This window comes from Aspergillus mulundensis, assembly GCF_003369625.1.
Source record: "Aspergillus mulundensis strain DSM 5745 chromosome Unknown scaffold_5, whole genome shotgun sequence".
Taxonomy (NCBI): Eukaryota; Fungi; Ascomycota; class Eurotiomycetes; order Eurotiales; family Aspergillaceae; genus Aspergillus; species Aspergillus mulundensis.
The window spans coordinates 2,666,203-2,680,571 of NW_020797893.1; the positions used below are offsets into that span (position 1 = coordinate 2,666,203).

At 55.2% G+C, this 14,369-nt stretch overlaps 7 protein-coding genes across 7 annotated transcripts; 5 read left to right on the plus strand and 2 right to left on the minus strand.

The window, feature by feature from the left end:
* Window positions 1-605: 605 nt before the first annotated feature.
* Window positions 606-1,894, plus strand: DSM5745_06152 (fasciclin domain-containing protein; the record flags this gene model as incomplete). The annotated part of the gene is made up of 3 exons (XM_026748168.1): window positions 606-1,159; window positions 1,224-1,623; window positions 1,694-1,894. 3 exons carry the CDS (start codon window positions 606-608, stop codon window positions 1,892-1,894), a joined length of 1,155 nt encoding a protein of 384 aa, XP_026604000.1.
* Window positions 1,895-2,718: 824 nt separating this feature from the next.
* On the minus strand, window positions 2,719-3,851 carry DSM5745_06153 (nitrilase; the record flags this gene model as incomplete). The annotated part of the gene is made up of 3 exons (XM_026748169.1): window positions 2,719-2,960; window positions 3,007-3,340; window positions 3,378-3,851. 3 exons carry the CDS (start codon window positions 3,849-3,851, stop codon window positions 2,719-2,721), a joined length of 1,050 nt encoding a protein of 349 aa, XP_026604001.1.
* Window positions 3,852-4,414: 563 nt separating this feature from the next.
* DSM5745_06154 (FAD-dependent oxidoreductase) lies at window positions 4,415-6,802 on the plus strand (the record flags this gene model as incomplete). The annotated part of the gene is made up of 4 exons (XM_026748170.1): window positions 4,415-4,704; window positions 4,751-5,016; window positions 5,097-5,428; window positions 5,474-6,802. The coding sequence occupies 4 exons, from the start codon at window positions 4,415-4,417 to the stop codon at window positions 6,800-6,802; spliced, it is 2,217 nt and encodes a 738-aa protein (XP_026604002.1).
* A 450-nt stretch (window positions 6,803-7,252) lies between these two features.
* Window positions 7,253-8,959, plus strand: DSM5745_06155 (uncharacterized protein; the record flags this gene model as incomplete). Its single annotated transcript, XM_026748171.1, has 2 exons — window positions 7,253-8,725; window positions 8,789-8,959. 2 exons carry the CDS (start codon window positions 7,253-7,255, stop codon window positions 8,957-8,959), a joined length of 1,644 nt encoding a protein of 547 aa, XP_026604003.1.
* Window positions 8,960-9,121: 162 nt separating this feature from the next.
* Window positions 9,122-11,105, minus strand: DSM5745_06156 (GMC family oxidoreductase; the record flags this gene model as incomplete). Its single annotated transcript, XM_026748172.1, has 4 exons — window positions 9,122-9,192; window positions 9,236-9,737; window positions 9,781-10,657; window positions 10,855-11,105. The coding sequence occupies 4 exons, from the start codon at window positions 11,103-11,105 to the stop codon at window positions 9,122-9,124; spliced, it is 1,701 nt and encodes a 566-aa protein (XP_026604004.1).
* A 312-nt stretch (window positions 11,106-11,417) lies between these two features.
* On the plus strand, window positions 11,418-12,205 carry DSM5745_06157 (DsbA family oxidoreductase; the record flags this gene model as incomplete). Its single annotated transcript, XM_026748173.1, has 3 exons — window positions 11,418-11,465; window positions 11,533-11,677; window positions 11,736-12,205. 3 exons carry the CDS (start codon window positions 11,418-11,420, stop codon window positions 12,203-12,205), a joined length of 663 nt encoding a protein of 220 aa, XP_026604005.1.
* A 631-nt stretch (window positions 12,206-12,836) lies between these two features.
* DSM5745_06158 (uncharacterized protein) lies at window positions 12,837-14,320 on the plus strand (the record flags this gene model as incomplete). The annotated part of the gene is made up of 3 exons (XM_026748174.1): window positions 12,837-13,084; window positions 13,138-13,715; window positions 13,782-14,320. The coding sequence occupies 3 exons, from the start codon at window positions 12,837-12,839 to the stop codon at window positions 14,318-14,320; spliced, it is 1,365 nt and encodes a 454-aa protein (XP_026604006.1).
* Window positions 14,321-14,369: the final 49 nt, after the last annotated feature.

Here is a 14,369-nt window from a genome sequence, read left to right on the forward strand (position 1 = left end):
GCCACTACCCTCTGCAGTGAAACTGTCAGTACCAGGACTGGCTAAGAAGTCCTGGAACACGGAGTACGGCTCACTGCTCCTTGCCGCGGAGAAAGAGATGGAGAGATGGACCTCCATTAGATCCTATTCGTCTGGGATACCAATGACAGTTTTTTGACCTTCTGCATCTGAATCAAGAGGTCGAGATTGGTTACACAAGTTCGTGAATCCCTCTCAGCCTTGCAGAACAAGACTGGGAACTTTTTGTCGATTGGCTGTATGCAACATCCCCTCCTCACAACAAGCAAACAAACATGAGTTCGTGGGCATTCGAACGATGCCAACTGTTCTGCACATCAGCACATCAGCGCACCTTTGGGTTGTCGGAATCGCCGGTCGTAAAGGAATCATGGTAACTAGTGCCGGCCGCACCCTATTGATCATTCTCTCCGGCTGTTTTGACCTTGCCTGGACTGGAAGGTGGAATCAACAATCCCTGGTGGGGACGGTTCATAGCGGTATAAAGAGCCTCAGACGGACAGAGGGGGGATAGGTTTGTTATAGGGACTTCAAAATACTTCCTGCCAAGTCAGTGAACACTCAGTTATAAACCCCAGCCACTGACCATGCACTTTCTTACCGTACCACCCATTCGGGCTCTCGCATTTCTTCCTCTCCTTGCCTACCCCGTCTTATCCCAGAACAACACCGCACGCCCACTCTCGGAAGCAGCCCCCGAGCACGGCGGTGGCCTCTGGGGCGAGGAGATCGGTAACTCGTTTCCTCCCAATACCCGCGGGGGAAACACGTTGTTCGTTCCCCCCGACAACACGTTCCCCCGTCGTGTTCGTGCGCGTCAGGCCGGAAACGAAACAGGGACAGGGCCAGGGCAACAGCAGCTCCTCTACCAGGTTTCAAACCAGCTGCTTACGCAGGCGACGCTGCGGGCTTTCACGGGAAGTGTGATCGAGACGCTTGATACTAATGCGGGCCTCGGTGGGGGTGGACAGGTTGTGCTTACGCGTGGGTTGCGTGACGCTGGTAACCGGACTGGGAATTCCTCGCTTGGGTGTGTCGATGAGGCTCAGCCGGTTCGTATCTATGGTGGGTTAGGGGAGAGTGTTGAGATCTTGGAAGCGGACATTCCGTTTGATGGTGGCATCTTCCATATCGTTAGTGGGTACGTACCTGAACCTCCAGCCTTGTCCATGTGGATGATATATGCTGATGCGTTGGTCGGATAGTCCATTCACCCGACCAGCGTCCCTGTCCTCCTCTCTTCAATCCACATCCGAAGCAAGCATCTTCAGCAAGCACATCAACCCCCGCCTCTCTGACCTGGATATCATGCCATCGATTACGCTCTTCGTCCCGGTCAACGACGTCCTCTCGTCCAGCAGCAGTCTGAACGCCGACGCAACTCTTTCCGATTCGGAGATAGCCGACCTGGTCAATGCCCATCTTATCTCCGGCGTGGCCGCCTACTCACCTCATCTGATAACGGGGGCAAAGTTCGAGACCGTAGACGGCGCAGAGATTGTTGTCAGAGCTGAAGCCTCGGGTGAGATTGTATTGAATGAAGAGGTTAGGGTTGTCCGGAGTGACATCATTGTCACCAACGGGGTTGTGCATTTGATTGACCGAGTGAGTCCCTCATCCACCCGGGTGTATTTCCATGCCGGTGATGCTAATGTTGTCGCGCTCTTTCTGTTAGCCGCTCTCTACCCCTGGCTCTGCAGATGGTAGCCAAACCAGCACTGGTACTGCCACCGCGGCCCCAACCGCGACTTCAACTGTCACTGGCGGTGATACTGTTTTCACCGGAGCAGCAGGCTGGTCAACGACTCGCTCCTCAAAAACCGCGGGATTTGCCTGGCGCATGGTATGTAGCTTGGCAACATTGCTGCTGTTGTAGGAGGCACAAATCCCATCTGGTCGACGAGAAGACACCACGAGTATAGGTAAATCAAAACCCCAGGCTTGGGCCGGTCAGATGGACGGTTGGGAGAAAAAAACTGGGGCCTATTTGGAGTGGACGCGAAATCGATGATTGAACGTCGTAATGTTTAATGTGGTTTCCTATTTCCTTCAGTGCGTGGCCGTCCATGGGGATGTATCCAGATTGCCTGTATTCTCATCCACCGGGACTCTTTTCCAAGCCAGATAAGAAGAAGACTTCGGCCATGGTCTCCGTGGGTTTGACTGGTCAGTGTTTAGTGGTACAGTAAGCCATGGCGTGCGGGGTTGACCAAATATGGCATCGCAGCCCATGATGGACTTCGCAGATATTCTTGTGGTTCATGCTCCTCGCAGCCGCCCATGGTCCTCCGAAAGCCGCTTCGATGCCACTCCAGACCACGGCCGCAATACTCATGGTCAGTATCTGGTTGATTTAGCCCCGCGGTTCCTGGCGGGCGTGATGCTCAGGCGGCATTCATCTCCTAACCATGGTGATGGATAAGGCGAGCTCCTGAAGAAACGGAGCATTCATGTCATTGAGAGATCAGTAGAAAGAGGACCGAAAGGAACCGCCCCCTGAAAGACTCAGAATATAAATTGGAGCTTGTAACCACGACAAAGGAGTAACTTACCTGTCTCTAACCTCGTGCTCTCGCGGTCCAGAACGTACTCTCGTTGAGGCTTCTAGCCTTCTCGCCCGGCTGTACAACAGAAACATGACGACAGGAAACGACTGTTTGTATCTAGTGAATTCTATCTAGAACTAGTCTATCAAACGGACTATATAGGAGGCGGGTTGAGATCCAAGCCCTCGACCTTGAGCGAGAACTCATTGCGCGAATAACTGCCCGCCAGATCGAGGTCCAGTCTACCGCGAAGACAGTCCTCGAAATCAACCTCGACAATTTGCAGAGCGCTGTCCGGATCGCTATTGTCGTTCACGTCCCAAATGGGACCAGCGAGAACCTCTCCGAGAGGACCGATGATACACGAGCCGCCTCCACTAGCCCATGCATCTGGATCTATACACTATCAATTTCAATCCGTGAACAGAAGCGTGATGCGTACCTGAGTTTACTTTGTCGCCCTCTGGTGCTTGAGTAGCCCACCCAGGGAGCTCTTTATAGCGACCGCATTGACTTGCAGACAAGACAACGGCCCTGCCTTCCAACGCAATCGTCCGCATCAGAGGCAGCCAAGTCTCGCGACTGTCAACCGTCGGAGCGAGGTAGAGATTGACGTTCTGGGAGTAAAGACTCTGGCGAAGCAGCGGCATGTAGTTCTCCCAGCAGATGGCAGCGGCCAGGGTCAACTTGACGCCATTTATCTCGGTTGTAACTGCCTTGAGCGTCGAAGGGGATCCTTGAGCCCAGACAAGGCGTTCCGAGCCGGTCCATTGCGTCTTAGCTTAACGTAGTACAAAGGGGTGGTAGACCTACTGGCATGACCTTTCGCCTCTTGCCCAGAACGCCCCTGGTGGGGTCGACGTACAATGCAGAACAATACAAACTGCCCCCTGCCCGCTCAATGACCCCGACAATCATCAAGATGCCGGTTTCGTTAGCGATTTTCTCCAAAGTCTCTCGGGTCCCGTCTCCACGGTACTGCTTTCCTTTGGCGACGGGTAATTTTTTGTCTACCCAGTCGTCTCCGGCGCCGGCTGGAGTGTCTCCCAGGTCGACAGCGCCATTGAAGTAGTGCAGAAACTGTTCGCGGCCGTGGGCTTCGCGGAAGCCAAAGCGAGTGCCGAAGGTGGCGGTGCGGGGATAACCTCCGAGGTAGGCCTCGGGGAAGAGGAGGATGTTGACGCCTCGACTGGCGGCCGTCAGAGCAGTGCGCTTCAGGGCGATGAGAGTGTTGGCGAGAGTCTGCCGCGAGTGCGACTGCGAGACGGCGACTTTGAGTTTGGTCATTGTGTTGTCTTTGACTCGTAGTCTCGTACCTTAGCAGAGTGTGGGTGCGAGGAACAAAGGATCGGAACTCCGCCCGCGTGGGATTTCTGATCTAGGCCCGATCTGGAAAGGGTCAAGGTTGTTCCGCTCCCGGCTCCCCTCCCTGTCTTTGTTTGTCTCAAATCGCTGCATTCTTTCTTCACTTAATGGCTTCAATACGGTGTACGCGAGAAGACAATGGTTTCTCATAGTCTGGACCTCAGGCCCCTGCATGGCAGAATGGCTACCGTGGCTTTCCTACCCAGCCGGATTTGTTGCTTTGTACCAACATTGCCCAGAGTGTGAGGGCTAGTATTTAGCGCCTCTCGTATATTCTGCTCTTGTGTTGAGTGTCACTAGGCGAAAACGGATCGATCCTGCGCTCCAATTAAGCCACTTCGATCTAGCAACATATCCACCGGCAGGATCGCGCACCCTGCGTCATTTTAAAACCGAGATTGAGTTCTCATATAAAGACCACCTGCTGGCAATGCTCTCGAGATAACGAAGCAATCTGCCTGTTTCTCCTCTCCAACTGAACCACCATGTCGTTCAGAGTTCTGATCGTCGGCGGCAGCATTACTGGGCTGTCGCTCGCCGCAATGCTCGAGCGCTACGGGATCGACTATATCCTCGTCGAGAAACACGCGGATGTCGCTCCTGAAATCGGGGCAAGTATCGGCCTTCTCGCTCACGGATCTCGAATACTCGACCAACTGGGCTGTCTTGAGGAACTACTCCCCTGGGGCTGTGGTGTTCAAGACTTCGTAACCACGGGACCGGACGGAAAGGCCCTGGTGAAACATGCACACCTGGGGACGTATCTAAACACCATGTATGACCAGCTGTCGCCGTTCCACTTCACATACTGACGCTCCTAGGCTCGGTTACACGATCTTTTTCGTCGAGCGCCAACGAGTCCTTCGCGCCCTGTGGAATGGCATCAAAGATAAATCCAAGATCCACCTTTCAACCGCGCTCTCGAAAATCGAGCATCTCGACGGAGGCGTACAAATCGAGACCCAAGATGGCCGAGTCTTCACCGGGAGCATCGTGGTTGGCGCTGACGGAGTGCATAGCGGGGTTCGGAATGAGATGTGGCGCCTGGCGGAAGCCGATGGCATTGATATTTCTGGTGATCGGCGGGGTACGTGCCCTATCATGTTGCGAGCTGGAGCTGATGCAAAGAAGCTATCCAAAGCACTGTCAGCTGCATATTTGGAATAGCGCATGGCCTGACCCAAGTGAAGTTGACAGAGACCTTGAAGAATGCCCGTCAGGACCGTCACTATCTGATCATCGGCGCGCCAAACGAGCTCACGTTCTGGTTTCTCTTTTTCAAGAACAAGAAGAACTTGCCCTGGGACCGCCTTCGGTATACCGACGAGGACAAGGAACAGTACGTGGCGGAGTTTGGCAACGACCAGGTCCGACCGGACCTGACCTTCGGCGAGATGTATCGGTCTTCGACGCGCACAGGCATAGTGCCCGTGGAGGAGTTCGTACTGGGACGGTACCACTACAAGCGGGTTATGCTACTAGGTGATTCGATACATAGGGTAAGGTCAACATCACTCGATTGACAGTTCATGCTGACCGTTCAGATGCACCCTGTTAGTGGTCATGGAGGCAATGCCGCCATTGAAGACGCCGCGTCTTTTGCGAATCGTCTGAAAGACGTCCTCGAAGGAAACCCGAACCCAACCTTCTCCCAACTGGAAGAAATCTTTGAAGAATTACAGAAAGAGCGAATTCCCAGGATGAAGCACTTGACCCGCAGCGCCGCGAAACTTGCAGGACTGGAAATGTTCAGCACTCGTCTACTAAAGCTAATAATGCTGTATTTGTACCCCTCAGTTCCGGTCGAGAATATCCTCGCCTCACTGGGCGAATCGATGACCCAGGGGGAGCCGTTGAAATATCTTCCTTTACCGATGCGATCGAAAAAGCTCGTTCCATTTGATGACGAGATACAGCTTCACACAAAGAACCGGTCATCTACGGCATCGTATGCATGGACCTGCCTCTTCTTCCTGATCGCATCGCTTCGATTTGCACTGCCGTCAAACGGATTGCCATTCTCAGACCAACCCGTCTTATTGTCGGCATGGCAGTCTTCTACGCACGCTTCATACATAGCCGTCAACGCGTTCTGGGCGATCGAGTCCTACCGCTCGGCATTCAGTCTAGGGCCTATCGTCAGTCCGATTCTGTGGATCCTTTTCGCGCAGATTTGCGGTTGGGAACTTGCACTCCCCTTTTACTTTGCCAGTTGGGTAAACGGCAGCTATTCTCGAGGGTTTTACCACCCATGGCCCCGCGCCATTCTTCCTGCTGGCGCGCAGGCTCTCCCGCTCGTAGTAGCCGTTGCAGCACCTGCCCCGACACTGATCTCAGATTTTCTCGCGGGGATCCCGCAGTTGGCCTGGTTTAACTCACTGACTCTCGTGCATCTCATCATCCCGGTGGGCGGCTATCTTATTGACACATTCCTCACGCGTCGCCATGGCCTAAGGTGGGAGCCATTTTATCAGTTCGGCGACTGGGACATGACATACCTCACCTGTTTCTTCTCCTTGACTTTTCTCGTTGCAGCCTACAGGCACATCAGCTTTATCCTGGCCCATGTCATTCCTCTCGTGAACCACGGCCACGGCCTGCTTCTGTTACGCTCTCCGGAACTCGTCAACTTTGGCGTCTTTTCACTTCTCATCGCCGCCTTTGTACAGTTCACCGCATGGGATCTGCGCAGAGTCAACGTTCTCCGTACGAATCTCGCTTTAGCTGCCTTGGTGATATCGGTTGCCATCATTGTTCTTGGTCCCGGTGCGACGCTGATCGGCACTTGGTGGTGGCGGGAAAAGGCCTGGGAGAAAGCTCGACGTAGACGGTCCGATGAACGGTACGAGAGTGTCAAGGGCGGCGTTGCTTGAGTCCCGTCTGCCAGCGACATCTCGAGCTCCTCATTTGAGCCTTCACGAAGGTTACGAGTACGAGGATCGTACGATGATGCGTGGCCTCACGTGGGCTCTACTGCGTGGTCTGCTCACGACGCCATCAGGTCTCGTCTCTGGTTGAAGATGTCCGTCATAAGTACTGGACCGGAGGATAGTTGCGGCGCGGTAACGTTTCCATGCTTTCAAGATGAATCACCCGGGACATCTGTCCGGAAGTCTAAGATAGGTAGTTATACATCTCAATGATTCATCCCATGCTGAATCTCCCTTCTCCCTTCTCAATATCTCATCTTATACCCAGTTATCTCAAGCTGCCCCCATCCATCACTCTACACCTATAACATCTCATATCACATCTAACGCGCCATCTCTCTTCCATCGTCCATTACCTAAACCACTCTCCATCCTCTAACTTCCCATCACAAAATGCCCTCCCTCGCACCCCCAAAATCCACCTCCACCCGCTCCTCCACCCCGACCAAGTCGCAAAAGTACATCCGCGCGCACTTCTGCCTGATACACCTGAACAATCACCTCGAACAGACCGAAACCACGCCCGTCACACTCGAAGACGCCTCCTCCGCCGCCGGCATTGAGATCTCCCGCGTTGGCTTCGTCCGCGCCGCTCACCACGCCGGGAACAATGGTATCGAGCTCGCCTTCCAGCCCGCCTTCTTCAGCCCGCTGCGCAGTGCTGACTTCGTTAGCCGGGGCCACACATCTCGTGATACCGGAGACGGCCATCTCGAGCATCTGGACCATGGCCATAATAAAGCCCAAAATGAGCGTGGCGAGAATTCCGGGTTGAATACCCGGCCCCGTCCGGACTCTAGGTCCGCGTCTAGTTCTGCCACGCTCGAACAAGAGCAAGAACCCGTTGCTGTGACGGTTGCATCGCGCGTCCCGTATACGCCTGCAACGCCGCGGCTCCGGCCGGTGTCGGACGCGAGTTGCTCGTGCCCTACCTCTGACTCTTATCTCACTGGTATAGGCGATATCCCGGCTCTGGACCTGGATCTGGACCGCGTCCCGGTCTGTCCGGCTCCGGCGCCGCGGCTCAGAGCAGTGTCGGACGCCAGCTGCCCGTCTCTCTGCGAACAGGATCCCAACTTGATAGGCGCAATCCCGACCCCGGTCGAAGACATGAAGACCCCGCGCTCTAACCTGAACAATGCAGATGAACTCAGCCGCGGCCATGAAGTCCGGATTGAGGTCCGCGAAGTCGAAGAGGACGAGACGGACACGGCCCATGTCCGGACCGCCAACATGCAGCCTGGGCCTGGTCCTACTTCCCGCCGCGGCTACGGCCATGCCAATACCAGTACTAATCCTAATCCTAATACTAATGCCCCCGCCCTCCCACCTGCACCATTCGAGGTCCTCGACCCCCCCGAACCCAAACCAAGCGCACTACCAGATCCAGAGCTGGAAAGGCAGAGTGAGAACCACACCTGGATCACACACACCGAACCCCCCGCCCCAGTCCGCCGCCTGCGCACCGCCCCGCTGTACCTCCCGCACACGCCGCACCACATGCACCCGAACCCAGGACAACTCCTTTTCAGGAACGCTGGCAGGCTATGTTGCAGTATCGAAGATGCAGCTGAGGAGATTGAGGAGCGGCCGCGGTCTGTTTCACTGGGAACCTTCTCCCTCGCCGAGTCAGGTCGGGAGTATAGATACCCCTGGGCTGTGGGGGATGTCTATGCATATGTGCATGACCTCGACGGCTCTCCTCATCCCAACACGATTGTGACCGTGCTTATTGGGGCGGGCGGGACAGATGAGGAGCTCTGCATGGCGGAGTTCAAGGCGGCCGTTGGGGTTTTGTGCGCTGTGCATGAGAGGGAGAGGGGTGAGGGGTTTGTGTCTGTTTCTGCGGGAAACGGGCCGATTGCGGTATGTTCTGTCCATTTTCTGTTCTTCATTGCGTTCTCTTGATGGGTATGCTGACGGTGATAGGTTCTGCTTCTCGCGTACTTCGGTTCCGGGCATGGGCGGATCATGCAGGTTTATCATGACGGGGAGAATCTGAATGTTCAGTATTCGCCCTTGCTGACGTTTGATATGAAAGATAAGCTTACCGAGTCGCTTTTCACTCGATATACCGCTGGCCGTCCTGTAAACGCCTGAATCTGTGTTCCGTTTGATCTACGCATTTACGTCTACGCTGTACTCGGAGTCGGCTTGATAAAAATACCGGCGTTCTGTTTGATTTCTGTACACATACTATCATCATCGAGGCATTTGACCAGTCCGCAGATTGCAATACACGAATGACCACCACCCCTACCATCATAGATCCGTCCTCGTAAGTTCCTGCTGCGTCAAGAGTATGTCGTCCGCGATCTTCTCGGCCAGCATGTCTAAACGGTGAGTGGTTGCCAAACATCGAACAAGATGACTTACAACACGTAGCTTGAGGATGCCCCGGTGGAAGAAACGGGAATGAGCTAGCGTCTACGACTCGTAGCCGATTGACCCCGTAGACACGAGCCCTGCTGTCAAGAACAGCCATGCGGTCGTCGGGTGTCCCCATCCTGCAAGTTCGCGACGGATGCCAAAGAGTCATCACGTTGTTCCGTATCCAGTCTAAGATTTCCTTGTCCGTTTGCACTTGCGGCCCTGGGTCGTATTCCTCGCCGATGACCACCGGATTCATATCATCACTAGCAAACGCTTGCCTGACTCGCTTGAACGCTGCAACAGCCAACTGCTGGTCCGACTCCGTCTCCAGCCAATTCGGGTCTATGATCGGGAGGTCCCACGTGTCGTCGGACGCCAAAGTAACCGTACCCTGAGACGTTGGGGCTGTAAGTACCGCGAGGATAGAAGCATATTCGTATCCATCGTCTGGTTGGTCGTAATAGAAGTCGGAGACGTTGCCCACGTATCCTGCTCCTGACAGGTACTGCATACGTTAGTACATCTCTTGATCAGGGTACAGGACTTACCTCCACTTCCGGCCACCCATCCCCAAACAGTGACAGATTGTGCCTCGTCCCTTCAGAAAAGCCTGTTCTCAAATCGTCCGGGATCTTCTCCCATGCCAGGAAGTCGGCGATCGGGCTGGACAAGACTCCCTCGTGCTGTTTGAGCCAGCGAAGATACTCTTGCACTAGGTACTCGGGATTGTTTGCCAGCCTGGTCAATGTCTCAACGGCGACTCGATAGCTGGGGCCGAAGAAGGGGTGGTCCTGCATGCCCTGTCCAACGCCAGGCAGTTCCGATATGACGGGTATATTATGTTGCTCCAGGTGCTCTCTCGGGCCGATGCCAGATACCATCAACAGCTGAGGGGACTGGAAGACACCAGCGGAGACGACAACCTCTCTTGTAGCCCGCAGAGTCGTGGATATGCCAACCTTGTCAATCTCGACGCCAACAGCGTTCTTGTCCTCGTCAAACAGGATCCGCTTCGCCAGCGCGTTCTTGTAGAGTCGGAGATTCGAGGGAAGTAGACCCGGGAGGAAAGCGGCCTGAGAGCTGCTGCGTGACTGGTCTTGCGGACGGATCGTCGACATGCAGTAGTGGTATCCCTCCAGCTCGCCGTTGTTGTACTCAGATGATTGCGGCAGACCAATGCCCTCCATGCCGCGTGCGACCCAGGTCGAGAATGGCTGGACAAAGTCGGTGAATGACACCTGTAACGGGCCACCAGCAGGGTCAAAGGCACTGCTATTGTACAACGTCGTCGCATTCGCCAGTCTCCGGGCAAGGTTTGGAGGGGTAAAGGCAGCACTGCGCTGGTAGTACGGCAAGACATTGTCAAAGGCGTAGCTGGGGTCGTCGACGGCCTCCGCCCACTTGTCCAATGCCTCTCTGCTCGGTCTGCATCATGTTATTCAGGTTCTCATGGCGAAATGGACAGCGTACCGCTGGTAAACCATGAAGTTCAGCGCCGACCTGCATCGTCAGCGAATGGCCGATGGGCCCGAGTTAGGGCTACTGACGACCCACCCAGGCACTTCCCCCGAGCAAAGTGCATGCGCCGCCCATTTGCGCCTCGTTGCGGCGTGGTGACGAACCCCCAGTCGGCGCCGCTGGTCGCATCCGGGTCGGAACCAACAGGCAGGACGTCGGCGCCTGGAGTCTTCGCAAGGGGATAGCTGATCTCGTAGTAGGTGCCGGCCTCGACGACTGCGACCGAATGCGACTGGGCGAGGCGGACGGCCAGTGCAAGGCCTGATGTGCCGCCGCCAACGACGATGTAGTCGAATGTGCTGCAGAGAGCCTCGGATAACCAAAGAAAGATAAGAATGGCGTATGAGGATAGCATGGTGAGGATAATCTGCGGGCAACACCCAGCTGGGCCGGTCGCGCCTAGTAATAGCCAGCCGCGACCGATCAGCTCCTTCCTCGCTGCAGTCCGGTGCTACCAAGTACCTTCTGACCAGTGCAGGGTTTCTGGGTTAAATCCGGTATCCCCTTGTGACGGGTTCCATTTTGTGTAGACCGGCGGAACTCCGCCAGTGCTTACAGCCTCCCAGGCACCGAGATTGGGACCTACGTATAAATCCACCACCACGCACCCACAAAGCTAAGGATACCGCAAACCTCCCGTCCCGATCACTGACTACAGCGTATGACAATGGCCGTGATCTCCATCGAAATCATCTCCGACGTAATCTGTCCCTGGGTGAGTGCTTTCGATCCCTCTCAGCAAGCCTTGGGTACCCGGGATAGCACACTGAGAAGATGCGCAGTGCTTCATCGGCTACCGCACCCTACAGAAAGCTATCTCACTATACCAAAAAACATACCCGGGCGGCTCAAAGGATGAATTCGTCATCGAGTGGAAGCCGTACTTCATCGACCAGGTTGCGCCGGAGAGCAGCGTGCTCATCAATGGTATCTTCCCCCCCATCTTTCGCCAACGGACTGAGTAAAATGGCTGACACTGGTCTAGACCGCATGGCGCGCCGCATGACACGCCCTCAAATCGAAGCTGCTCAGACGCGGCTGAAACGGGTCGGGAAGAGCGTGGGGATTGAGTTTGCGTTTGGCGGGTATATGGGCTCGTCGCGGCTTGCGCACCGGGCATTGTATTTTGCGTCTGAGAGGGGAGGGAGTCAGATGCAGTGTGCGCTTGCGGAGGTGCTGTTTAGGTATCAGTTTGAGTTGGAGAGGGATGTTAGTGGGGTGGATGTTGTTGTTGAAGCGGCGGGTGAGGCGGGGTTGGATGGGGATGCTGTTAGGGTCTTTCTGGAGGGGGAGGGTGGGAAGAAAGAGATTGAGGAGGAGCAGAATATTGTAAGGGAGATGGGGGCCAAGGGGGTGCCGTGCTTTGTTGTTGGTGATGGGAAAGAGGTGGTTGATGGGGCGGGGGATATGGAGGAGTTCTTCGGGGCGTTTGTTAGGGCAAAAGGGTCTGCTTGAGACTTGACCTGCTCTTATTTAGGTATGGATGCTGTTTCAATCTACTCCTTTATCCTCCTTGAACTCGGCATCGGCCTCGGGATCGGCTCAGGGGGGCGGGCCGGTCCGATCTCTCAGGGAACGCATGGAGAAGTATACGGTATTACTATATACTATATCGTTATGTGACTTAGGACTAGTCGACGACCATGCCATACCAACCGACGTCATCGACCCTGGGAAACGTATACAGCGGATCTCCATCTCCGCAGTGGAGTCTGGACTGTTCTCTGCGTCAAGCAATAAGAAGATGACCTGCAGCTGCTGCATCATCCAGCCAATGACCCGCAGCCACCTGCAGCACAGACATGTGTCCTGCTGGCAATCGAGCCAGTCCTGCATGCATGGCCTTTTTTGCAGCCAAGCGCGCTTGACGAGGGGGGAGTGCTTATTAACAGTTAACAGGCCCCGCGATTGGGCTTGACGGTAGCAAAAGCACTTCTGATCCTGTCCAGACTTCAGAATCGGAATCAGATTGTCCGGCTTACGGTACGGTGTCGAATCTGACTCTGACCCATCGCATCTCACGGATACGAAGAAGAACAAAGCAAGGCAAAAGCAAAGCAGAAGCAAGGGCGAAGCAAAAGCAACCATGGACGACAGGTCGATTATGTCTTGTGACTCCTCAGACAGTCGCAGTCGATCAGTTAGCGAGTCGTCTGTCAGTGTCAGCTCGAAACTCCCTTTCCTGAACCGCCCCATCGAGTTCCTGGAGTATTACCCCAAGCGACGCTTCCACCCTGTGCATCTGATGGATACCTTCCAAGACAATCGGTATAGAGTCATTCGGAAGCTGGGGTACGGCTCGTTTTCGACGGTGTGGTTGGCGCGGGATACGCAGTACGTCATGCCATCACGGTCACTTTTCTCTCAGCTAAGTCTGTACTCCGTAGACTCAATCGCTATGTTGCGTTGAAGATATGCCAGGCCGACCCGGAGAATCAGAGCGACTGCGAGGCCGAGGACGACACGAGCTCATCAACCGAGACCCAAATTTACGAGCGTTTGGCAGCCTCGCACGTCCCACATCCAGGATCCAGCCATTACCTCCCCCTGCTCGACAGTTTTCGCTTCAGCGGTCCAAATGGAACACATCAGACTCTAGTCTACGAGCCCATGGCCGCCAGCGTTACGGAGGTGAAAGACGCCCTGTTCCCTGACGGGCCGTTCCCGCTCGGGACGGCAAAGGCGATTCTCTGGCAGACGTTGCTAGGGCTCGACTTCATGCTCGAGAACGACGTCGTGCATGGCGATGTCCAGCCGCGGAATCTGCTGTTTACGTTGGACGAGTTGAAGGATGTCCCAGAGGCGGAACTGGCTCAGGACACGGATATACCGCTTACGCCCTGCCTGGAGACCGAGTTAGAGGGAGGCGTCAAGGGGCCGCGGTATCTTGTCCCTGCGGACAGTCTGATGCGGTACCTCGATATCTCACGGCCGTTTACGATCAAGATCTCGGATTTGGGCGGATGTATGCTTGCGCTACCTACCTAGCTATCTATGTTACTGTGGAATGCGAGCTGACCGACTACCCTAGCATTTCGAACCTCACACCCACCAAGCACACCATCGCCCCCCCTGCACCTCCGCGGCCCAGAGACGCTCTTCCAGCGCTCCATCTCGGAGAAGCAGGACATGTGGAGTTTCGGCTGTCTGGTCTTCGAGTTCATCACGGGCATCCCGCTTTTCGATCTTAGCGATCACCCCGTTTCAGAGATCACGGACGACATGCACTTCATCGACATGTACAACATTCTCGGATTTCCAGACGATGAGCGAGCACGAGATACGCACTGGCCAAACTGGCGGAAGTTTTTCACGCCAGCGGGGCGACCTGTCAACCACTTTGAGCGGCGGCGAGAGCGCGATTTTGATCGTGGTGGGAAACCTATTGGGACTTCGCGGACCCTCGAGGAATTGCTGGAGGATGGGATTGCGGGGAGGCTGGAGGGGGAGGCGCTGGGGACAACGAAGGGTTTGCTACGGGGGCTATTGCAGTTTGATGCGGAGAAGCGGTTTACGACCAAGGATGTGTTGAGGCACAAGTGGTTCCAGGAGCAGAGGGGGAGTCATTAGGACGTCTGAGTATGGCATGGCAACCTTGGAAGATCAAATAGAATGCGGG